This window comes from Mytilus edulis, chromosome 6, assembly GCF_963676685.1.
Source record: "Mytilus edulis chromosome 6, xbMytEdul2.2, whole genome shotgun sequence".
In the NCBI taxonomy this organism is placed as follows: Eukaryota; Metazoa; Mollusca; class Bivalvia; order Mytilida; family Mytilidae; genus Mytilus; species Mytilus edulis.
The window spans coordinates 82,802,437-82,829,994 of NC_092349.1; the positions used below are offsets into that span (position 1 = coordinate 82,802,437).

Here is a 27,558-nt window from a genome sequence, read left to right on the forward strand (position 1 = left end):
GGTTGTGCTTGAGTGGAATTTTTGTCATCGCTTCAAAAGGTATGTACATTTCTAAATTGCAATTTTCTTATTCAACTGATCAAAATATTGAAAATCTGAGAAAGCTATGCTGTGGTGAATACTTTAAATGTCACTTTTTTAAGCAATTTCTCGTGGGGCAACTGCTTTTGTAGGAGTTCAAGTGACAACTCCACGTACAACAGTAAATGATACATGTATCTCTTTGTTAAAGTATTTGCCACAGCATAGCATTCTCAGGTTTTCAATATTTTGATCAGTTGAATAAGAAAATTGCGATTTAGAAATGTACATACCTTTTGAAGCGGTGACAATTACTCCACTCAAGCACAACCGGAAAATCCTCTAACGGTTTTCATTGCAGAACCAAATGTTCTGCGTGTGTAGATTACCAGCCGTGATTAACTTAACTGTTTTTTAGCAAACGTTTAGGAATTTTTGGTCCTCAATGCTCTTCAACTTCGTACTTTATTTGGCTTGTTTAACATATTTGTTTACTCGAGCATCACTGATGAGTCTTTTGTAGACAAAACGCGCGTCTGGTGTATATATAAAATTTCAATACTGGTATCTATGATGAGTTTATTTACAACAACTGGGTCGATGTCGCTGTCGATGATGGTATCACCAGCCCAGTAGTCAATACTCCTGGTTTGAGTTATCATCGATATGTTCATAACTATAAATTAACTGTTAACAAAACTTTGAATTTTTGAAGTACTAAGGCTTTTCTTTCTCAGGAATAGATAACCTTAGCTGTATTTGTCAAAGCTTTTAGGAATTTTTGGTCCTCAATGCTCTTCAACATCGTACTTTATTTGGCTTTTTTTATGTTTCTTGATTCGAGCGTCACTACTGAGTCTTTTGTAGACGAAACGCGCGTCTGGTGTAAATATAAAATTTCAAACCTGGTAATTATGAAGAGTTTATTTATTATGGGTTCACACAATATAAAAAAAAATACGAGGATAAAAGTGGGGACATGGGATATTTAGGGAAGGGAAAAAAGAGGAAGATCTGGGGAAAAGAAGGAAAAAGTGAAAGGTTGAAAAAATACCACAAAACGGAAATTGGGATATGAGCACCCACTGTTAGAAGGAACTTTCGAAAGAGTTTCCAATACATCATAATTATTATGGTCAAATGAGTTTTCTTTTTTCGTCTTTTTGGTTACGATTTACCTTTGGATTGCTACATTCCCATAAGCCTTATTTGCAAGAACACATAAATACATCAGTGTGTGCTTCCTTTTTTTCTCCGCATTATGCATGAAATAGATGCCAATTGACGGAAAGCAAGCAACATTCATTCCATTTTCTTCTGACTTGCAAGCTTATGTTATCGAAACAAGACATTTTTTTTAGGAAACCCCTCAGGGTATTCAAGGGTTAATCAGCAAACAAACGTTTACATCTCTCATATTTCATGAAGCTTTTCTTCAATCCACATTCTTAAAAAAAAATCATGAATTAAAACCCTTCCAATTGAAGCAATTACAATAGTAAATTATTTGTTACATAAGGGTAAATTGTAAATTAAAATACCGTCAGAAATAGAAGGTAGGTCGTAAACTATAAAAATTAAATCTATTCAAGGATAAAATAGTCTTCAACTCTCTGAATTAAAGGGGTGTGTTTTACGCGTCAATGAAGAAGCAATCATACAAAACTTATGGCCAACGGCATGTCATCCAAGTTTCCTTTACAGGTCTACTATCATTAGAAATATCACCATCCCAGTTTATTTGTCGTTTGATATGGAATGAGATGGGTGGAACACTGTGTGACATCCAGTCTGTGAAATATGTACATCTGAAATCAAGACAGCAAGCTACAAATGTCTCAGTCTGATATAGAATTGAGGATGGAAACAGACAACAACCCGACCAAAGGGCAGAAAAATAAAGGCAACAGTAGTATACCGCTGTTCGAAATTCATAAAATCGATAGAAAAACAAATCCGAGTTACAAACTAAAACTGAGGGAAATGCATCAAATATAAGAGAACTACGACACAACAGAAACACAACATTAAAATGTAACACACACAGAAACGAACTACAATATAACCATGACCATTTCTCTGACTTGGTACAGAGCATTTTAAGATAAAAATGGTGGGTTGAACCTGGTTTTGTGGCATGCCAAACCTCCCGCTTTAATGGCAATGTTTATCATAACTTTAAAATGACAATATTACATGACAGGACTACAATACAAATAAATGGGAGAAAATATAGGACACAGAAACAACTGATTAATAGCCAACAAAATGTACTTTGTTAAAAAAAATTAATACGCTAGACGTGCGCCACGTCCACACAAGACTAACCAGCTACGCCCAGATGAAAAAAGTTTGAAAGCCAAAACAAGTACAAAGCTGAAAAGCATCGAGGACAAAAAGTTTAAAAAGTCTCGACCAACACGGTCAGGGTTATCCACCTGGGACAACAACATCCTTTAATATTATTTAGAATTTAGAATAAAACATACCTTTGCAAAAAGTAAATTTAATAAAATGACTATACAATAGATATACATGATAAAACTGAAGTGGTGACTAGCTACAGAACAAAAACGGATAAAATACAAAAATTCACTGTCTTGTTAGCCATAACCAGTGTTACGCTCAAAGTGACGTCACATTTGAATTTTAAATGAGTTCCCAAAAAGTAAGAAAGAATTTAGATGAAGTTCAAGAATAGATTTGTATGACTTATGTTACGCTTATTATTAACAGTGAAAATTACAATACTAATTAATATCAAATTGTAGTAGCAATTAGACAGCCAATTGTATTATCTAGCTATGTCACTGTTCCTCTGAATCAAACAACAAATGAAGAAAACAACATAAGACCACCAATGGGTGATATGATGCCTAACATTAATAGACATAGACATAAATTCATTCTAATTCGGCTTAGTATTTTTTAACATATAAAAATCAGCTCTGATGAGCTTTTTAACAAATATGAAAATACATACAAAAGAATTATGCCAAAGCATTATGCACAGATAAAAACAAATTAATTAAAGCATGCAACAACCAAATACAGATTTCTATAGTTAGCTTAAAAAACAATCTAAACATTTAGATTAAGGAACTAATATCAACGTAATCTTGACCAACACATTATATAAATTGTCCGATTATTCATATACAGTTTCATTGTCATACAAGGTTTCGCTTTCACTTCCATTGTAAGCGCAACAGTATACTGTATAGATTACCTTAATACATCCTGTTGGAAAGATGCGTTGTTCCGTCTGCAGGTAAATTCTTCCTCAGCTGTTTCGGCGCTGTCCCCTCCTGAGGTGCGCCGACTGGGGTGATCACGTCCGACTACGCTTTACTGCTTCCACTGCTCAGACCTTTTTCTCCACAACCACATTGATGATGTCTCTGCCTCTTTGCACAAGTTACCAACTAGTTTACTTCTTTCCCCTCCAACAATAGCAAGTGCTCATAATGCTCTTCACATAGACTTTCAACAAACCCTCTGCTTCCCACTTCAGCTTGAATTGCAACCTATGTGTCTCCATCTTCCAGATATCATTCCATCCTTACTTCTGCTGTCTTGCTCCTTCCCAGTTTAACCAGTTTCCTTGTTTCTTCATACTAACTGCCTTTACCATTCTACTTTCTTCTTCCATTGGTCGTACCTCTTTCTCTATCAGGTGTGTTTTTTCGTCCACTGTTGCTGTTCTCCATTTTGCTGTAGGTGTAACATCAAGCCCCTGTCTTCCAACTGCAACTCTGCCAACTATCTCACTGTGTTTTAACCGTGACTCAGCATCTTCTATCGTCTTCTTTGTCGACCACTTCTTCCAGTTCTAACTTCTACTTTTGCTGACCGTACTTTCTCATCCCTGCTGTCATGAAGATAATATATGATCAAAGTTTGCTGGTTTACTGCAAAGAACACACTTTGGGTCATCTATCAAGATACCACAATAAGGCAAATATTTCAAAAGGTCTGGTCTTTATACTCGATAGCTCACACTTGCATGATACATGAAATCACACCTTTGTACTTCCCCTCCCACACATACCTTGTGTTGTGGAAACCGTGAACTTAGCTATATTATGTAACTGTAAACAAGTTAGAAAAAGGGAGAAGGTTTGGTACCATTAAAACGTTCAATCCCGCTGCAAATGTTTGCACCTGTCCTAAGTCAGGAATCTGATGTACAGTAGTTGTCGTTTGTTTATGTAATTTATACGTGTTTCTCGTTTCTTATATAGACTAGACCGTTGGTTTTCCCGTTTGAATGGTTTTACACTAGTAATTTTGGGGCCCTTTATAGCTTGTAGTTCGGTGTGAGCCAAGGCTCCCTGTTGAAAGCCGTACATTAACTTATAATGGTTTACTTTTATAAATTGTTATTTGGATGGAGAGTTGTCTCATCGGCACTCACACCACATCTTCCTATATCTTGTATCTCCCAAATTGCTCAGGGGCACAACCTTCTCTATACTTAATACGACACAATCAGTGGGATAGCGTGTAAGCTCCTTACACGAAAGATTAGCCAATAAGTTTGTCTCATGTAAAAGTTTAATAATATTTTTACATTGTATGTGTTTTTATTGTTATTAATGTCGACAAAAACGCTACAGAGATTATATTTGTAAATGAGGTTCATGTTATCAAATTGAAAATGAAAATGGGGAATTTGTTAAAAAGAGACCAACCCCACCATAGAGCAAAAAACCGCAATCTATCTTTTTTTATATTTTATTCTATTAATTGTTACTTCAGTATCCACATCGATTAAAACTTATTCATAAATCAAAGTTTATACATTTCTTTTATTTAAGTTTATAAACATTGTTATTTAAAATGTTCCGTATCAGGTGCTAGGGGAACCCCTTAATAAGACAAAGAGGTTAGAATTTTCAAGTTGCTCCATGTTGAAGGACTCACCGTGCGTTGATATGAAGAACAGCAATAAAAGAGCGCAGTTCTTTCGGGGTTTTTTTTATGTGTGTTGTTGGGTTTTTTGGCAGTATGTGAACTGTGTCGTGGATCATTGATATACCATGTCCAGCTTTCTTGTCTATTATGTTACTGTTATTTGTCTTCCCTTCGTTTTTAATTGACTAAATCGTGATGGCAGCTTTTGTTTTGACACTAATTTGCATTTTATAACAATAAATAAAAAAGGAAAGAAAAGAAACTTTTTTGTGAAAGACCTAAAGCATTTTTAGAGGTCGTCATAGTCCTATAAGCATCTAAAGACTTTTCTTTAACTTAACTGTATCTTACTGACTTAAAATGGGCTTATTTTCCTACTATATAAAAGTTAAAATTCAGATTGATATAATTAAAGTTTGTAAAGCAGATTCAGATTCACTATTTTATAATAGCGTCACCACATACAAACCTAAAATAAGAATCAAAGAATTAAACAAACATTTAACATTGCAATGAATGCACCAATCTTTAAAATATTTATGACAGACTTTTAAAACACAATATATACATACATATATAAAACACACCTTTTACACATTTTCATTTTAAATTTACAATGTCCTTCTATTCTAAATAAAAGTCAAAATTTAAAGACTTTTCAAAACGTTTTAAAATTTAAGAAACTGTTCTACATCTACATCTACATGGGTAATCCGTAAAGAGTCGGTTGACTCATCACACGAATGTATTAAAGTTGTGTCATCCAAAATGTGCTCTTTTAAAATCATATGTACAGGTGCCAGTGCAGATAAAAACATGTGTGTGCTGATTTACGGATATCTGTGTGCTATGAGGTTGGTTTTGAATGCCTCATAGTCATCAATGTCCAATAAGCTAGGCGGTAGTTCATTCCAGTTTGTGATGGTTCTTACGAAGAAGCTATGTTTTCTTTGTTCAGAACTTGATCCTAATCTGACAAATCGTCGTTGATGGAACTGACGTGTCATTCTTGCTGGTGTCATCAAGTATTCTGGAATCGGAATAGCAATAAGTTGGTGGATTACTTTGTGAAACAGGAGTAAACGTGATGTTTTTCGTCTCTCCTGTAATTGTGGTAGTTTAATGTCCCCTTATAAAGATGTTACTATGCCCGGGTCTCGAGAATACTCATGCCTGATGAATTTGGCTGCTCTCCTTTGGACCATTTCTAGCTGTTGTATGTGTTTTTGGAGATGCGGGTCCCAGACACTGCTAGCATATTCTAGTGTTGGTCGTACAAGTGTTATGTATGCCTGACGCTTTATATTCATTCCAAGGCATTTACTAAGATTCCGCCGTATAAAGCCTAAAGTTTTATTTGCCTTTGTAGTGATATTTCCGATGTGGTCATTCCATGATAAAGTGCTAGATAGCTCCACTCCTAGGTACGGATTGTGGTTGACTGTTCCAAGGATGTGTCTCTCCATTTCATATGGGTAGATTATTGGTTGTCGTCCTGTTGTTATACGTAATACAAAACATTTCGTTGGATTAAAAATCATTTACCATTTTTTAGTCCAGTTAACCACAGTGGTCAGGTCCTGCTGGAGTTGAAGACAATGGCTCATTGATTGAACAGCTACGTAGACAACTAATTACTGTTACAATCAATGGCTTCTGAATGAACATATGAAGTACCAACTGTTATGTCTAATTGAAACTGACAATATAAACTATTAAAGTTACTATGAATTTTTATCAAATGAACTGTAACCTCAAAGTGAGGAAAATCATAATGGCACCGCCTAGACCGTTACCTATACCACAGTTGTCGCGATATATAATATGTAACTTGCTTGATTATTTTAGTGTAGAATAAAATGCTAATCTAAACAGATGCCTTCTACCTCAATAATGTTATACTCAGTAATTATACATAACACCAACTATAGTATTGCTTCCCCAAATTTTCAAAATTTACTAATAAATCTACTGGGGTTTTCTTCTTTTTACCGGCAGTGGCAATCAAGTTACAAATGATTACTTCAGGCGGTGTTTATTAAATTTTATAGCTTTAATTACTTTGTACAAACCTCAAGGAATGTTGCAAAACCCAGACGCTTCCTCTTAATAATTCCAGAGATTATAAAAGATTATACCCCAGCTGACATTTTTAATTTTTTTTTTTAATTATCTTTTATTTTGATAAAAAAAAAACTATTACTTTTTTTTGACAATAAATATTACACTTTTACAACGGTCGCAGCAATACACACTGTTGATACCCCTTCCGATATTTATATATATATCTGAAATATTGAGATATTGCGTAAAATTGAATGTACAGGTAACCATATCTAATATGTCATTTACATATTCTTATGTTGTAAACTCCCAAAACTTGTCATAAATATTAACACGTATATTTATCATTTAATATCGAAGTTGTGTTTTCGCAAAGAACAACATACAATTGAATTGTGCTGGGAATAAACAAATTTGTGAAAATCACAGGATTTCGGTATTCCCAAAATAGATAAACTCAATGTGTATTCGATTATAAAGGTAGAGGATTACGGAACGAGTTGTTCATCGATAATAACCCCGGAAGTTATGTATTCCGAGTGGATAATATAAACATGTTGATTGAAGTTTAGATGTGTATTCAGTATAGAGATCAACACATGTAGTTAACAGGTAAACAATCGTTTGAAACAGCTGTTTTATAATAATGGAAGAAATACAAAGGATTTTCGATATTGAATGGAAAGAAAAATTTCCTTCAGTGAATGCACCGCTGTTACAAAGTGATCTTAGTTCAGATAATTATTCATGTAAAAGGCCTCGGGAGATTTTACAAAAGTTATATAATGCAACGAGAACAAAATCAGATAAGTTAAAAAGTCAATTAGAACAATGTGAATTTATGGAAACATTTTTACAAGGGAAATTAGCAGCTGATAATGACAGCGGTGAGAGACATTATAACAATAATAGAGGTAGCAAGCATTTAACAAACGGTATAGGTGATGCTCTGGAAAAATGTATAAAATCAGCTGTCACTTTAAATGCAGGAATTGTACTAGAAAGTAATATTGATGAGGATAACTATTCAAACAAGAAAGATAACCAAGTAATAGAGCATCCTGAAGGGTCATCCAATGGACATGTAGTAGTAGAAAATGAATTAGCTAGTCCCCCTGAACTATTAACTACACAAATATGTGATAAGACAAATTTTGACAGCCATGAGTCAGTGGATGACAACGACCAGGATTTAAAACAGAAATGTCATAGAAATTGGAACTCTGAACAAGTTAATCAGGTGACACCCAAAAGTGATCCGTTACCAAGAAAATTTTTGCAACCGAAAATTCATCCTAAACCAGCTGTACCTCCACGGAAAGACATATTGCATGAATCTGATAACGGAATAGATATTATAACACCTATCCAGTGTGTCAATGGACCAATTTTTAAAAGCACTATAAAAATCGTTGGTGAAAATTCAACATTTAGTACTTTCAAAGGTAAAAGTAAAGTTAAGGAAACCAATTTAGATAATGATTTAAACAATGATCGTGATAACGAAATAAACAATCACCGAGAGGAAGACACAACAGGATTATCCTCAGGAAATAAACAGATTAAAATAAAACCTGATTACAGTGATTCGGAGGCAGATAATGAAAATATGAGAAAAATACGGAAAAAAAGTAACAGAGATAGCGAGGAAAAGGTTGTAGCCACCTCGTTTAAAAAAATTAGTCATGAAAGTGAATCAACTAATTTAGTAGTGGACAAACAGGGAAAGAATGTTAAACATCATGTCCAGAGTGACCAGAGTAATCATTTACAAAATGTCAAAACATTAAGTGACAAACCACCTGGATTACCTGAAAGAAAACCAAGTATGGAAATCAGTCAAATAGAAAATCTACCAAATTTACAAAAAAGAAGACAAAGTAGAAATGACTATGAAAATATATCTTTGGATTTCATTTTGACACGATCACAAACTATAACAGATGACTCGCCAGACTCTGAAGAAAATGAGGAGGATCTTTATGACAATGTGACTGAATTTAGAAAGTCTGACAATACTGTGGACCATGCTGACAAAGCAGCTAACAATTTAGAAACACTTTCAACATCATCAGGTGGAGATAACTCTTCAGCTAGTCATTCTCCTTCAGGTAGGCAATATTTTATCATGTTCTTGTAGATGTCTTAAGATATATAGTTTTGTATACATATTTTTATACAGTATGGTCAATATAAGATGTTCCAATACCTGTATAATCCTTTGGTTGCTTGTTTATTCAGTCTTACATATATGTCAGAAAATAGATGACAAAGACTACCATGGCTTCTTTGGATAAAGTGTCATGAAGCTTAACTTGCAGGGATAATCCTCACTACATAATATAAACTGAATATTACTCAAGTCTCTGACACATCATTTTTGCACATGTATGTACTTCTATGAAGAGAGAGCAAGGCACTGTGACAATTATATTTAGTCGTAGCAATTGTTATAACAGTTTAGTTGGACAAGTCAAGAAGCCATCTAAATATTGATGAACATGATGAATTCTTGACTGAATCTGTAATGAAAGAATGGTTCTATATAAAGCTAAGACGCAGGATTCCCTGAATAAGGGATCTTATCATGTATAGTCAAAGCTACTGTTATAGAAACCTGCTTTATCTTATTTTCTGTATGCATGTACAGCTAATTATGTAATAGAGATTTGAAAACAATAAATTACCTGACTAAACAGGCAGGGTCTGTTCTACCATATCAAATTATATCTTTACATTGAATAAATGATAAATGAGTAAAATTAAGGAACAGTTGATATTGTTCTGATTTTGACTGGTATTAAAATATTTAACTTCAATGTGTGGTTCCCATGTACCTCATTTAAACTGATTCAATGCTTGCAACACTGGGATATATATTTTTGCATTAAAACCAGTAATCAGAATCTATAGATTGAAGATGAAGATTGAGAAACATATAAATACCCTGTGATCATTGTACATAAAGAGGAAAAATTGACTGGAAAAAGTGACCTATAGTTGTTAAGTTCTGTGTCATTTTGATCTCTTGTGGAGAGTTGTCTCATTGGCAATCATACCACATCTTCTTTTTTATATTTTCTCATGTTGTACATCAATATTTTCCGATACCCTTTAATCATGTTAATCTACAACATAGTTTACAGTTATTTTATCATACTTTTAATCTTTTTCATACATATATATATGATATAAGAGTTGATTTTAGAACTGTTTTACCAAAATGGCCCTTAGACATTTCTACATACATTACTTGTGCTCTAACATCTTGAGGGATTATTAAGGTACATGTATTAGATGTTTTCTAGGTGATTTTGACTTGTGATTGGTACACATCACTGTCAATCTACTCTTTAAGTTTGACAGTTTAAGAACATAAACAGAACTATAACCAATCTGTTAGATGATCATGAAGAATTATTATTCAACCTTGAAAAATTAAGTTTTTAAATTTACACACTACTGTATTCATGGTACATGTATCAAAAATGTGTATACATGAATAGGGAAATTTTGGTAGTCTAGATTTCAACCTTATTTGAGATCTTTAAAAATTTAAAAGAAATAACTTCTGAAATATTTCTGAAGGGAAATTGTTTTTTTTTTTCAATGTTGTATCTAGAAGGAGGCAAAATATTTTAGATTTCTTTTCTAAGTTTGTTTCTCTCATGACTATTTCATGTATTTAGGAGTCTGAAACTTTAAAACAATTCTTTCTAAAAAAAAAATAATACAAAAACAATTGTCTTTTCTCTAGATGTTACTTTCATGACTATCATGATTTATATTACTACAGTAATATGTATGTTCTTTCCTATGAAAAAAATACCTTTTTACATTGTTATTTAACAAATTGACAGCAAATTTTAGCTGTCAATTATGTTACAGATATCATTTATCCTAAAGTAAACACAATATTGCTATTGTCATATTATTGCATAAAATTATCAGTTTCTTTTTTTTTTTTTTTTTTTTTTTTTTTTATAAATATAATCATCTAATCTCCTTTTTCTTTTAATATTTGATATTGTGAAACTCTTGACATGAGGGCTGACAAATTTCATGACACAAAAAGTTTAAACTTTGAGTCATGATCCATGTGACTGTTGATATAACACAAGTACATGTATTTGTATACCCAAACACTTCAAACGATCTTCCTGTCATTGTTGATTTTTCTTTACTTGACAATTTCGTTTAAACCAAAGTTCATATACATTTTATAAGGATTGTCACATAAGCTAAATGACTATTATGACTATAGTACTTTAATTCTCACTAAAATGTTTATGGTCTTTATTTCTTTATTGCATGTATGAATGAAAAATAGTTTTTATTTGATTAGGTACATGACGTACGTGATGTAGTTAACAAATCAGGGTTGTTTGTTTACATTTAACTGACTCTCATGACTCTAAACTCATTATATATATTCCTTAAATGCATAATATTAGAATTTATCGTAAATATTTATTCAGAAAGTGCATCGGCATGTATAAAGAATATTGTTATTTTGATATAAAACATGTATAAGGTAAAAGGTAAACAATCAATAGATATTTATTTCAAATTTGTAATCACATGATACATGACATTGCACATGTTGCATGACAGACGTGCAATATTGCACATTTCTGGGTCCTTGTGGGAAATATCATGTGTTCCTATTAATTTGAGCAGTATTTTTATTTACTTAACATTTGCTCATCATTGATATTTTAATGATGGCATTGATCCTTTTAATTTTAAGTTTAAAATATTACATTAAAAAGGATTTTTTTTTCATCCCACTAATGTATGACTTCTGTAGCGGTTTTTGTATTCAATATAAATGGTATGCTTCTTTTTAGTAATTTTATTGGGGTGGACAAGTTGCAAGTGTTGACCAAAGTCTCTTTATTTTGGGTTGCTGTCTCATTCATAAAGCATAAGGCAGTTTTTGAGTGTTGCCTAAAATTTCTTGTATATTCATAGAATTTCACATTAATTTTGGATAAAACCTCCCAAAATGGCTTCATAAGGAACATGCTCAAGCATCCTGATAAAACACTGTGTTCCTTGTTGTTTAAATTTTAGAAGCTTGTGACTTTTGGGAATATGTTGTAAATTATCAGGAGTACTCTAAACATCGATTTATCCATTCCATCTGGTCAGAAAAAAGTCGACAACATGAGAATGCAGAAGTTGAAGTTTCAATTTTCCCAAAGTCTGAGGTTTGGAAAATTTGGCTCACCTGTAGTACTTACCTGATTGTTATGTACCTATAATAGGTAATATGGGTTTTCTCTTTCTTCTAACCACCCACACCTTTCATTAAGGTTTTGAGGTTAAACACCTTTATACTGACCATAAACAAACTTTGATTGGATTAAATGTCTTTTATGAATTAAATTAGAACATACAGCTGAACAAGGATGTGGTAAACCCACCCAGAGAATGTTGAATGTCATGTAGGGTCCTAGTATGTACATAAAGTACTCTTAACATGCCTTGATTTTTTGGAAAAGTTTATTTGCTGAAAGTAATAGTTTGCCAAGTTTTTTTTAATTGACATGCCATAATCATTTCATTGCCTTAAAAAAAACTTTGGTCCTAATATTGTCTAAATTAAATGCTTTCAACAAATTGTTGATCTTGATTCTACCTTTTCTTGTTTTCAAAATTTGTTTTATACCTTTTCTGACAAGACCTACATATATTATTTATTTATAAAGCTTTTAAATAAATTCTAGTACATTTAATTTGAAGTTAACTTATGAACTTAATGTAAACTAACTTCAACATGCCTAAACAAAATAATTCATTATTGATCTATTACTGATTTTCCAAATTTTCCACTTTTCCCCTTTATTTTGTGGTCAAATTGACATTTCAAGTTTTGTCATAAAATCTCCTATTAAAAATGGCTTTAAAAGGAACATCACCAAAACGCCCTAATAAAATCCTGAGTTCCTTGTTAAATTTAAGCTTCATTACTATTGGAAATGTAAATGACCATGCATGAGTACTTAGCAAAAAATAACAACCATTTCAACTTGTCAGAAAAAAGTTGACGATAAAATAAGATTGCAAAAGTCGCAGTTTCAATTTTCCAGAAGTGTGCATTTTGGAAAGTTAGGCTCACCTTGCACTTACCAAAATGTACCTGTGGGTTTCTCTTCTAACCACCCACACGTAACATTAAGGTTTTGAGGTTAAATACCTTTAAAATGACCATTAACAAGCCTTTTGATTGGATTAAATTTCTTTAAAATTTAGGAATTCAATTAGAAAATACAGCTGAACAAGGATGTAGTTAACCCACCCAGAGAATGTTGAATGTCATGTAGGGTTCTTGTCGGTACATAAATTGAAGTACTCTTTTAAACATGGCTTGCATTTTTTTTTGGTAAAATTTATTTACTGAAGGCCATAGTTTGCCAATTTTTAGCTCACCTGTCCCGAAGGGACAAGTGAGCTTATGCCATCACTTGGCGTCGTCCGTCGTCTGTCGTCTGTCGTCGTAAACTATTTCAAGCATCTTCTCCTCTGAAACTACTGGGCCAAATACTTTCAAACTTTAACTGAATGTTCCTTAGGGTATCTAATTTATAAATTGTATCCGAAGTTTTGATCTATCAACAAACATGGTCGCCATTGCTAAAAATAGAACATAGGGGTCAAATGCAGTTTTTGGCTTATAACTCAAATACCAAAGCATTTAGAGCAAATCTGACATGGGGTAAGATTGTTTATCAGGTCAAGATCTATCTGCCCTGAAATTTTCAGATGAATCAGACAACCCGTTGTTGGGTTGCTGCCCCTGAATTGGTTATTTTAAGGAAATTTTGCTGTTTTTGGTTATTATCTTGAATATTATTATAGATAGAGATAAACTGTAAACAGGAATAATGTTTAGCAAAGTAAGATTTACAAATAAGTCAACATGACGGAAATGGTCAGTTGACCCCTTTAGGAGTTATTGCCCTTTATAGTCAATTTTTAACCATTTTTCGTAAATCTTAGTAATCTTTTACAAAAATCTTCTCCTCTGAAACTACTGGGCCAAATACTTCCAAACTTTAAATGAATGTTCCTTAGGGTATCTAGTTTGTAAATTGTATCCGAAGTTATGATCTATCAACAAACATGGTGGCCATTGCTAAAAATAGAACATAGGGGTCAAATGCAGTTTTTGGCTTATAACTCAAAAACCAAAGCATTTAGAGCAAATCTGACATGGGGTAATATTGTTTATCAGGTCAAGATCTATCTGCCCTGAAATTTTCAGATGAATCAGACAACCTGTTGTTGGGTTGCTGCCCCTGAATTGGTAATTTTAAGGAAATTTTGCTGTTTTTGGTTATTATCTTGAATATTATTATAGATACAGATAAACTGTAAACAGGAATAATGTTCAGCAAAGTAAGATTTACAAATAAGTCAACATGACGGAAATGGTCAGTTGACCCCTTTAGGAGTTATTGCCCTTTATAGTCAATTTTTAACCATTTTTCGTAAATCTTAGTAATCTTTTACAAAAATGTTCTCCTCTGAAACTACTGGGCCAAATACTTCCAAACTTTAAATGAATGTTCCTTAGGGTATCTAGTTTGTAAATTGTATCCGAAGTTGTGATCTATCAACAAACATGGTCGCCATTGCTAAAAATAGAACATAGGGGTAAAATGCAGTTTTTGGCTTATAACTCAAAAACCAAAGCATTTAGAGCAAATCTGACATGGGATAATATAGTTTATCAGGTCAAGATCTATCTGCCCTAAAATTTTCAGATCAATCAGACAACCTGTTGTTGGGTTACTGCCCCTGAATTGGTAATTTTAAAGAAATTTTGCTGTTTTTGGTTATTATCTTGAATATTATTATAGATAGAGATAAACTGTAAACAGGAATAATGTTTAGCAAAGTAAGATTTACAAATAAGTCAACATGACGGAAATGGTCAGTTGACCCCTTTAGGAGTTATTGCCCTTTATAGTCAATTTTTTTACCATTTTTCGTAAATCTTAGTAATCTTTTACAAAAATCTTCTTCTCTGAAACTACTGGGCCAAATACTTCCAAACTTTAACTGAATGTTCCTTAGGGTATCTAGTTTGTAAATTGTATCCGAAGTTATGATCTATTAACAAACATGGTGGCCATTGCTAAAAATAGAACATAGGGGTCAAATGCAGTTTTTGGCTTATAACTCAAAAACCAAAGCATTTAGAGCAAATCTGACGTTGGGTAATATTGTTTATCAGGTCAAGATCTATCTGCCCTGAAATTTTCAGATGAATCAGACAACATGTTGTTGGGTTGCTGCCCCTGAATTGATAATTTTAAGGAAATTTTGCTATTTTTGTTTATTATCTTGAATATAATTATAGATAGAAATAAACTGTAAACAGCAATAATGTTCAGCAAAGTAAGATCTTCAATTAAGTCAATTTGACCAAAATTGTCAATTGACCCCTTAAGGAGTTATTGCCCTTTAAAGACTTTTTTCACAATTTGTTCATCATGTTGACTTACTTGAAAAAATCTTCTCCTTTGAAACTGCTGTATCAATTTCAGCCAAACTTAGGCTAAATGAGTTTCAGAGTATCTGGTATAAATTTTATATTTTATTTCCTTGTATGTTAAGAAACATAGCTCTTATGGCTAAAATAGAACATAGGAGAAAATGATTATTTTTTTTGGCTTTTGAAGAAAATAGGACGATCCAAAAAACATTTAAATAAATTGAAAAGCCAAAATAATCATTGATGAGAGATTTAACCAAAAGAATTAAGGTGAGCGATTCAGGCTCTTGAGAGCCTCTTGTTTTTATTGGCATGTTTTTCCTTCCATAAAAAACTTTGGGCTAAAGTAAAAAGCTTTCAATAATTTGTTATCTTGATTCTAACTTTTCAGACAGAACCCAATTTATGTCTTAGATAAATCCTAGTAGATTAATTTTTAGTTTATCAAGCATATTAATGTTAACTTTAACATGCCAAAGTAAATATTATCATAATATTTTCATATTGATCACAGTATATTAATTGGATAACGATAAAGAAAGACTTAAATCATTTTTGTTTTAACAATTCATTGATATTTTGCCATCTTTCAAATTTAAATCATTATCTTCAAGCATTTAGAAAGTAAAACACACAGAAAGTTATGATATTATTTTTCTATCAATTAAAAGACCTTCTGATATTGAAGACTATCCCAATGGTCATACTCACGCATCATAGAAGTAACATGGCCACAGCCCAAAGTATGTATATTAAAATAATAGAAATTTAATGCTCCTGCACTTTTCTGTATGTTATGCGTTCCACAAATTCAGTTTTGTTTGCTTCAAGTCCTATAGATTAAATGTTTTAGCTTTACCAAGAACTGACCATAAACTCTCCAGAAATGTATTAATCAAAGTATGGCAGTACCTCCCTTTAACTTTAATCATGTTAATAGAATAAAAAAAGACATTAGATTAGTTGGGTTTGCCTTCAAAGATTTTAATCTGGTTTTTATGTTTTTATGTTTGCTGCTTAAAGTGTTGCTTTTCTAAACTCATTTATAAACAAATATAAAAATAGATAAAGAGATACTCTCCACAAGAGACCAAATGACACAGAAGTTATAGATCACTGTACAGCATTCAACAATAAGTAAAACCTACAAAGTTTATATTTGAATTATAATTGTAAAGTTTAGTATCCTCAGTTTTATCAAGACCTCTACTTTAAATGATTTAATTGTATTTTGACCTTTAAGTTAAAATGAGGATGTTTACCTTCATAATAAAAGTTCGTAGATTACAGATGTTATTTCGATAGGGTGGTTGTTGTCTTGTAAATGATACAATCCTTTAAGGATGTACTTAGGTGAGGTTAGGTAAAAATTAATAAATTAAGAATTTGAAATTGATACTATAAGCCTTCGTTAAGGATAAAAATAAGCTTAAAATATTGATAGGTCATGGACCTCTTTTTCGAGATATTTGAGATTTAAAATATGGCGGGAAAACGCTGACTCGGTTTTTTACCTTATATTTGCATTGGTATTATTTGGGTCTCAAAACAAAAGAAAGAAAATTAAGAATCTTCTAAAATTTTGGTAAATGACCTTTCATAAGCTATTTAGACTTATATATGAAAAAATAAATGGGTGTTATGGGGCAAAATATTTTACCTTGCATTATATGGAAAAATCCCAAGGAGTCCGAACATTCGACACGAATTCCAAAACCTCACCTAAGTACATCCTTAAGTGTGTTGTTGATTAAAATTCAGGTCATTAAAACATTAAAACAGACACAAAAAAGTTTGATACATTAAACTAAGCATCAGTTTTATTTAGGAAAAAGAGTGTTTGCATGAGCAATGATTTGTCTAGTATTCACCAGGAGTTGGCATGTTCAAAGAAAAACATTTCCAATGAAGAAAAAAAATCAAAATCATTCAGAATTCCAAAAACCCTGAAGTTTTTGTATTTGATTAATAAATAGCAGATAACCTGAAATAGCAGAAAAAGACCCCTCTTAAAAAATGTATAGTGCTCTTAAGGTTGTCAGGCACTCACAGTGAGGCAATCTTTAGCAAGTTATCAAAGGTACCAGGCTTATAATTTGATACGAGAAGCATGTCTACATTAAGACTCTTCAGTGGCGGCTAGATCAAAGATGACCTAATATGAATTGGGCTATTCTTTTATGGTCCCTTTTGATCATACTAGCATCTGACTGTATTTGGGTATTTATACATCCTTGACTTTTAATTGTTAAAGGTTTCCTGATGTGGGTTACAGAAAAAGCTCTTTGTACCCTAATATGAATTTATAAAGTTTCTTTTTTTGATTTAAGAACTGACTAATGGGACCACTTAATAATAAACTGTTTGTGTGTTATTGTGTATATTTGTCAAGTGGGGATTACCAACAAATATATGTGTAGGCAGTGGCAGATCAAGAAAGTTTCATAAGTGGAGTCATACTGACTGCATGATAGGGGGCATGCTCCTGTCATGCTTCAATAATTCCCTTTATAGTCAACCAAACATTTCCTACAAAAGGGGGGCCTGAGCCCTGACCCCCTCCCCTTAAATCTTCCTCAATAAAAGAAAGAAGTCAGAAATTGTAAATACGCTAACTTTCCCTTTGAAATATAAGGATTATAGACAGTGAAGTGTTATGTTTATGGTGTTGCTTTGATGGTGAATAAAATGCCCCTAGAATGGAAATAAAATAATTTGTATTTTACGTGCATATAAATATATTTAAATGTGCATTGAGTTTAGATTATGTTTAACAGACATTAAATAAACATAACCTTTCAATAACTATCAATTCAATCTGGGTCAATATGTTTTTATTTTAATAAAGATGTAAATTGATTTTTAAAAATGCTATTTCATTCAAAACAAAGGGTTTTATTCATAATATTGATATTTTTTGGCAAGAAATATTATTTATACATGTTATACAAAGAATTAGGCTGAATTGTAACGGAAATGTATATATATTTTGTGGTATTTTAGTAATTAATAATTGTAACATTAACTGTATATTTCTTGGTATTACAGTAATTAATAAAGGAAAGTTGTTTTTATGACTAAATAAAACTCGAACAGGACCTTTGACAACATGTTTTGGACCACAATATTTTAACAATCTAAATTTTAAGATTTATATATTTGATTTTGTTTATCACTGATATCCAGATTTTTTTCAAAAAATACATTTATATTCTCAGACAGTTGTTAGTTATTGTACAAACTTTTACATATAAATGCATCAATTTCATATTAGGGGGGATTATGGGAAAAAATCTGTTCAATCCCTTATCAACAGGGGATTTTCTAACCTAATACAAAACCAAATTTGGCAAATGAAAATTACATTAAATGCAGATGTTGTATAGTTTACATGTAAAAATATTGCAATTACATTTTATCATTTGCATTATACAATAAAAATTACGAACAGGCAAGACATATCTCTGTGTCAACAGTTTAGAGTTTTTTGTGTGTTTTTGTATTGACATTTATAGTGAGGAAGGGATTCCATGAGTACCTGTTACTTAGTGATAAATATTAAATAATATAAACATGTTCAAAGAGTTGATTACCTGTATTACAATGTGCATTTCAGGGTACACCCTTTAAGAATTGCACAATATAATAAAAAGAACGCAGTATTTCAATATGTTTATGTTTATTGAAGCACCCGTTTACATTCTTATCTCTTAAGTCATATAGTTTGCATTTCAAGGTACACCCTTGTGCATGATATGCTTTAAAATAACACAATATTTAAATACATTAATGCGTTTATTTTCTGAACTTTAAAAAGTCATACAGTTTGTATTTTAATGTTATATTTCTTATTTTTGAGTAATTTTCACCAATTCCTCAAAAAGAGGCCTAGCTTTCAAAAATAACTGTAAGAGCTGAACTCAATTGTCATTACTGGTTTTCCAAGTTTATATATTTGTTAAAAAAAAAAAAAAAATATCAGACACAATCTGAGTGCACAGTAGTGTAAAAATTGGATGTTTTCAAAAGTTAGTAATTTTACTTTGTCCTAAAATAAATCTGATAAATAATCTCTGGTAAATTGGAATGATTTATTATCTAAATTTTGGATGATCACCAAAATGACCACTTTATTACACTCACACTGACAAACATTACTATGTGGTCAAAATAAAATAACCATATAATTGTCAATTGAAGGTCACTTAAAATTTATTACATTTTCACTTGTCTGTTTACATTGGCAATATTGGTTGTTTTTGCTTCAAGTCTTGGCATTTCCTTCAGTTCTAAAAATACATATGTTTTTTCAAAAATAGATATAAATATTAATCAAGTCCTTAAATCTGTCAAAGACACTTGAACTTGAAATAACTTCCCTGTGAATATTTTATTTTTTATATTCCTTCATCCTTCAGTTTTCTTGGGGTTTCAAGTATAAAACAATAATGAATTACAGTTAAAATATAGTCTTCGTCCTTCCATTATTGAACTATATATCCATTTAACATTAGGGAAATCATTACATTGATTAACCAAAATAGTAATGGACATTTATATGTTTTCAACATTAACCGCAAGAACATTTACTGTTATTGTAATTTGAGTCTGTTGATCAAGATTCTAATTCTGCAGAACATCTTCATCATGCAATATACAGCATAGGTTGGTACAGGGGGCACCTATGGGAAAAGTTTTGGTTGATATAGTGAGTCACTGAAGAATGACTGGAGCAGGCCACAGTGTGAAGTCAGTTTTTTTTTATAAAAGGTTCTGGATCTGCCACTGTACAGTTAACTATATATAATAAATGTACCTGAATTAGTCAATTTTTACAACTATAGTTTATAGTTTGTTGAATTAAGAAAGTTATCTTAAACAGCTCTAAACTATTCTATGTAACATGCAAAGACCTTGAAAAGATACCACATTGTATTACATTTGTTACATTGTGTTACACACAAATATTCTAGTCTATATCACTTTGTATTACTTTTCATACATTGTATTAATTTTCTTAAATTGTATTACTTTTCATACATTGTATTACTTTTCTTACATTCTGTCACATTTTTCACACAGTGTGTCAAACTTTCTAAACATGAAATCAATGTAATAAAATTAACAGTACCAATTTTCCTGCACCTGATGGCATTTGAATACATGTCTCTTCAGTGATGCTTTTGGCCAAAATATTTGAAATCCAAAGCTTATTTAAAAGATGAAGAGCTATAATCCAAAAGGTCCAAAAAGTATAGCCAAATCATACCCGTAGCCAGGGGGGGTTCGGGGGGTTCGGACGAACCCCCCCTTGAAAACAAATAAGCACTGTTAAAGTCGATGTTCTGTTCGAATTGTGACTGTTAAAGTCGAGTTTGTGAGTCAAACGAACCCCCCTTTGGAAATTCCTGGCTACGGGCCTGCAAATCCGTGAAAGGAATCAGAGCTTTGCATGAGGGAGATAAATTCCTTAATTTATAATAATAATATCTATCATTTTGTAACTTTATGTAAATGTCTTTTGGTTTTTTTGAGTCTTTGTTTACTCCTTGGTTTTGATTGTTATTGTTTCTTTCATTGTGGGGAATTTTCTTACATTTTGTTACAGTTACATTTTCTTACAATGTGTATTACATTTTTGGATATTGTTGCAAGTAATATTCAGGTTTTACAAGGCTTTTAAATTTGCCCTTGGGGTTTCCCATGCCTGACAGAGATTGGGGAGAACTAGGAAGTAGTTTTATTGTTATGTCTGTCGGCAGGGATTTCCCAACTTATGAACCTCAATTCTTCATATTTGAAACGCAATTCAGAAATAACCTTGTGCAAAGAACCCATTTTAGATATCATTAATATTTCACCTGATTTTTTTTTTAAATGACTTCAAGCTTATGAGCACTTGGGCGAAACATTTACTAAAATATTATTGATAGGCACAGTTTGAATATCAGGAAGTGTCTAGGGCAATTCAAATTTAAAAAAGAAAATTAAAACTATTTTGGTGACAGAAAGTGCAATATTTGCATAACTTTAAAACCAATTCTGTAAGTTTATGATCTGGATTTTGATAACATTAATATCTCATTATGAATGTACCAAAATAGAAATTAAAAAATGTCTTTTGACGCTATTGAATGAAAAAAAAAGTATGATTTAATTCAAACATTTTTTTTCAAATCAATTATTACAATTATGCCCTAAGTGCACTTAGAAAGCCCATTTAACATGATGCCTGATGGACTAAAGGAACAAGGATGAAGATCCTGGTCAATTTTTCACATTTTGGACCGTTATAGAATTTTATTTTTTTCAAAAATCAAGGCCAAAAACTTTAAGTTAAACTTATGGTAGCCTTGATAGTGTCAATTATTCATTTTTCTGTTTTGGAGGGTTAAGGTTGGGTCTATTCAGGCACTCACTGTGGTCAAAGTATTAATAGTTGATCATATAAATTCATTTAAATCATAAAAATGGGTGCCGCCTTCTAAGATGCCACATTCTGTATGTCCCTGTCCCAAGTCAGGAGCCTGTAACGAGTGTTTGTCATTTGTTGCTGTGTTATGTATTTGTTTTTCATTCAATTCTTTACACATAAATTAGGCTGTTAGTTTTCACAATTAAATTCCTTTACTGTATACTTATGTCATTTCAGGTCCTTTAATAGTTGACTTTGTAGTATGGGCTTTGCTCATTGTTGAAGGCCATATAGTGACCTAAAGTTGTTAACTTCTGTGTTGTTTGGTCACTGGTGAAGAGTTTGTTTGATTGGCAATCAAACCACATTATCTTTTTATAAATAGTGTTTACAAAATAACAAAATGCAAATTCTTCACTTCATTTACCAAGACAGACTACAAAGAGAATATATAGGATTCAGATATAATAGATATCATTGATAATCTGACATTTCTCTAGGCTATTCAATGTATCATATGCTGATATTAACTATAAAATGTATCTATGTTAAATTGTTGAATGATGTATCATAAAGGTTAAAGGTGGACATAATTTGGACTATATACTTTGAATTAATTCATTTTACAGGATTGAGGAAAATTTGTTTTTCGTGGATATTGTACAAAAATTGTCCTTTTGCCAAAGCCTACATTAAACCTACAGTTAATGTGTATTACATTAAACATTTATATTTGTGGTTTACCGAACCAATGAAAATCCAGGAAAATTTGGTATCCTATCAACAATAATGAATCCCAAGTATTATTTTATAGGAGATTTTCTCAAATATTCCTTCTGAAGTTTCATATATTTAGTGTTGCATAAACAGAATTCTCTGTTGGATGATGATATAAATTTCATACAGTATTTCATATTTAAAGTTTTTTTGTTCTGGAAGGTGGTTAAAAAGAAAAAAATGGCTAGGGTTACCAATTTATTTGCAAATTTCAAACCTGTTATGATGTACTGCTCTTTACTTTGCTATAGGAAAACTTATCAAGTATAGCTTTGAAGAATTCATTTTATAAATACAGAAAAAAACAACTTTATTTACAACCAAAATCTTTATTTACAACTAGACAGCAGGACAGATGACAAATATTAAAGATGTTCGTCCACTCATTTCCTTTAAAGGATTTCCCAATTATAGCAAGTCAAGTACCTGGTTTTAAATTGGATCTTTATTTCACGGAGCTGGCCACTTAATATAAATAATCTATAAATAAAGGAGAAGGAAATACAAATAAGGCTGTACTTGACCATGAAATTAATTTGTCAACACTAGGAGAGTTATCAATAATGTATTTAAAGTAACAGTTACGTTTAACATGTACAGAAACTTTATAATTGGCTGACTGAATGTTTAAAAACACCAACAAACAATTCTCACCTTATTTCAAAATATTGACAAATCATACAGTGATACTCACATGGCCTTTGGGCGTTGAATTACTTTCGTTATGACGCAACGTTGTTCTATCGTTAAACAGATCTTCCGAGGAAGAATTTCTATTTTAAATATTTTTATGCATTTGGTTACAATAGAATACCCAATTTTACCTTATATTCATGTAGGGTGGTGTGATATTTTAAAATCATTTTTAGCAGATTAATCATGAAAGACAGTTATAAAGGTATTTGATGTTGTATTATTTATTATTGTTTTAGGTTTAATACTACATGTATATTTATTCGATTAAATTAGATACATAAATCATGTAGATGTTAGTTTTAGAACCTATTAAATTAATTTCTTTTATTTAAAAAATAGTTGTATTAAAGGTGTAATTTAGATTGACTTGCACATAACCTACTTTGGTATCAAGACTTGAAAAAAAAAACAAACATCAGAGATGAGAAAATTTGCTAACCAAAAGAATCTGCAAATCGTTACTAATAATTTCTGAGGGCTGTTCATGTTCAAAAAGGCTTCAGTTTCATAAAATAATGTACTTTTTGATAAACTACTGATATTCATGATATGAGTGGACACTGGTCATTGATATGGTTAAGCTGACCTTTACAGTTCTAATATACAAACTGTGGTCCAAGATTGAGTGGTAAATTATGTACCTAGACTTTTAAACTGTTGCTTTGGACACTGGTCAGAAATTATAAGCAACAATGGTTAATATTTCTACAGTTCTGATATGAATGTGTAGTCAGATTAGGTGGTAATTCTGACATAAATGTGTGGTCATTTAGGTGGTAAATTAAGTAGACTTTTTACTGTTGTTTTGGTCAGAAATCCTATAAATTATTTTGGTATTTTAATGGTTGGTTAATTTATTAGTCATTTATATATATATATATTATACCTGAAGCTATATAGATTGACAACACCTGTACAGTGTGGTGTACCAATTATTGATTATTTAGGTTTTCTATAAATATTTGTAGATAATTTTTATAAATATTATATCAGTGGCGGATCCAGAACTTTTCATACGGAGGGGCTGCTTACTGACCTAAATGGGGTGGCTCCTGGCATGCTTCAGTGATTCCTTATATAATCAACAAAATTTTCCTGACCAAAGGGGGGCTGGGCCCTTAGGCCCCCTTGATCCGCCTAGGTATATGATGTTCCATTAAATGATTTTGACTTCCAGACCATATTGAAGAAATAAAATCGTGTCCCAACATGTCATGTTCAAATGTACTGAAAACATGTTACACATTGTTGAAGGCCACCTGTAAAATTACATCACACAGAATAGATAAAACTGTTTTATCATCTTATAGTAGACAATAAAATGAGATTATCTTCAGAAAATAGAAGTTTTATCTGTGATCTGGCTGTTTTATACCTCATGTATTAGGCTGAAAGATGTTGGGAGTGTGGTATTAGTGTATTCTTAATATCAATAAGGTCAAGGGGTTGACTCTAAAGTATAGAAATATCTCAACTGCAGCAATTAAAGATGCATACAGAAGGGGCTTCTGTATAAATAAATGCACATCTGGTAATTCTGGTTCATTAAAATCTGAAACTTTCACTATTATAATCATGTTGAAGACTGTATATTAATTTCTTGAAGTATTTTGTATTTTTATGCCCCAACTAGGGACATTATGTTTTTTCGGTCCGTGTGTCCGTTCCTACTTCCATCCATCTGTCCGTATGTTTGTTCATTCATTGTTTTGCTTCAAACTAAAGTTTTTGGTCAAGGTAGTTTTTAATGAAGTTGAAGTCCAATCAACTTGAAACTTAGTGCAAAATCACACAAATTCAAATATATTTTATTGCTAATCAAAGCGCCCACAAGGAGCAGAACAATCAACATTAATTACATACAAATGATTACAAGTGATTCAATATGATTAAGACACAATGTTATAAAAGAAAAATAAACCAAAAAAAATATCTATCAACACAAATACAAGAATACAACAAGCACAGTGTTTAACAATATAAGGGGGGGTCACTCGGCATTTCTATATCTATATATTATTTAAGGAAACTTTCCTAAGTGAGGATAAATTTTGCAATAATTCTCCGAGTTTCTGGAATATGAAAGTATCTTCAGAGGACATAAGCCAAATAAATTGTGATTTAATATCTAAACCACTGAAATTTTTAAACCGTTGTTTTATTTCATTTAAAAAATTGAAACGAATATTTGAAAGTTTGTGGCACTGAAGAAGAAAATGAATTTCATCCTCAACCTCAGTACCACACAATTTACAGATACGTTCTGACACTGTCAGATTTTTGTACCTTCCCCTCTCAATCTCTAAATCGTGAGCACTGATACGGAATTTTGTTAAATGATGTCTATATCTAAAATTTTCCTGCAAAAGGTAATTTTCTAAGCAAAATCTGCTTTTAAAAAGTCTATAAGTTCTGAGCTTGTTACCATATAGTTTATTGCCTCTGAAATCATTATTAAGCTCAGTTTGCCATATTAAATCATATTTTGATTGCATCTTTTTACATGAATAGTTTTTTAACTTAGTCTTTAAATTAAGTGCATAATTTTCATTGATGCTAAAGTATTTAAATAAAGTTTGAATACTGGTATACCAGCTCTTTTTCTGCTCATCATGTAGAGATTTTGAGAGGTTGAAAGCCTCTTTTAATAATAAGTCATCAGATTTTTTTAAACGTATATAATATTTAAACATATTTAACAAAACCTCCAAAAATAGAGGATATCTGCCAAGTTCACCCATAACTGCAATATTAGTTGCTTTTTTACTTACTCCAAGTATAAATTTACAAAAGCTTAAATGAGCCTTCTCTACTGCCAGGTCTCCACATAGTTTTTTAAAATAGTTATCCCCCCTTTGACATGATTTTCTAATTCTAATGTCAAATTAGAGTTTTGACACTAATTTCATGGTCCACTGAACATAGAAAATGATGGTGCGAGTGGAGCATCGATGTTCTATTATAATTGGACCCAATCTTCTTTTGTGTCATTGTTATTATGATCTGAATGTGAAACAAACACTTGAAACAATTCCCATGAATAATTAAATGTTTGGAAATAAAATATATTTTCCTCAATTTTAGACAAAAATTATATTATTCGGTGAACACTTATCCTTTACCCTTCTGTCCTCAAATCAAGTATCAATTAAATTATCTATGTCAAATGTTCCCTATTGGTTTCTGTTACAACTTACTAAATTAAAATCATTATGAATAGAAGAAGATGTTTCAAGTATGTCATCAATGATATAAAAAACCCAATGACACAAAAAAAATAAAGGCATCTTTAATAACTCTATCGATATTAACATACAGCCTTCCAACAAGATATAATAACTAAAAGATACACCATGTGCATGTTTATGATAGTTGGGGGTACTCATTCCAAAAGAAATTACAACCATTAAATGGGTGAGTACTAGTAGCAAAGTACTGATAACTCTCAGACAACATTGGCTCAAACACATATAATGAAAAAGGGGCATCAATTAAATTAACTTAATTTATTCAATTAGATTTAAAATGACAGTTAGAATACACTGAGAGCTCTCTTTTGTACTTAATCATGGTGGTTCTCATGAAATGCAATGGATAACTTAGGAGGAGCATCATTTGATGGAAAAGTTTGAGAACTTTCCATTTTAAAACTTAACTGTACCTGTAAGAATGAAAAATTTGAAAGCACAAAGTTGTATGAGAAGTCCCTACTGAAGAATTTTAAATTCTGAATGTAGAAATAAGGAGATGTGATATATGATTGTCTATGAAATGACTATAATCCACCTGCAACAAAATGATGTAGATGGAAGCAACTTATAACTGCCTTTAACAATGAGCAAAACCTATACCATGTAGTAAACTATGAATGGCCAGGACAATACAACATGTAAAACAATTCATTTGGCCTGACATTTAAACAGTAAACAAAAACAAATAAGATTAATGCTTGTTTATGATTTGTCAAGTTTAATAATACATAAATTACATCATTTAAATCGGAAATGCATTTTGTATGTCTTGAGGTTATAGTTGACAAAAATAGTTTGGTGGTTATAACCAAAAATTACATAAATCCATGTAAAACAAAATTACTCATTTACATATAAATTACATATTATGATTTTTACATTAATAATGATAGCTAAACGTGACTAGAGTT

At 31.6% G+C, this 27,558-nt stretch overlaps 1 protein-coding gene across 2 annotated transcripts in view; it reads left to right on the top strand.

Annotated features, from left to right (window-relative positions):
* The first annotated feature begins 7,303 nt into the window (after positions 1 to 7,303).
* LOC139528671 (active breakpoint cluster region-related protein-like) overlaps positions 7,304 to 27,558 on the top strand; it is a 49,585-nt gene continuing 29,330 nt past the window's right edge. The window contains exon 1 of one of the 2 annotated variants that reach the window (XM_071324783.1): positions 7,304 to 9,113. In XM_071324783.1, the coding sequence (XP_071180884.1) occupies positions 7,649 to 9,113 (1,465 nt within the window). In that variant the 5' untranslated portion in view covers positions 7,304 to 7,648. Of the gene's footprint in view, positions 9,114 to 23,403; positions 23,599 to 27,558 lie in introns of those variants that run through there. The other variant, XM_071324784.1, reaches the window with a different exon arrangement.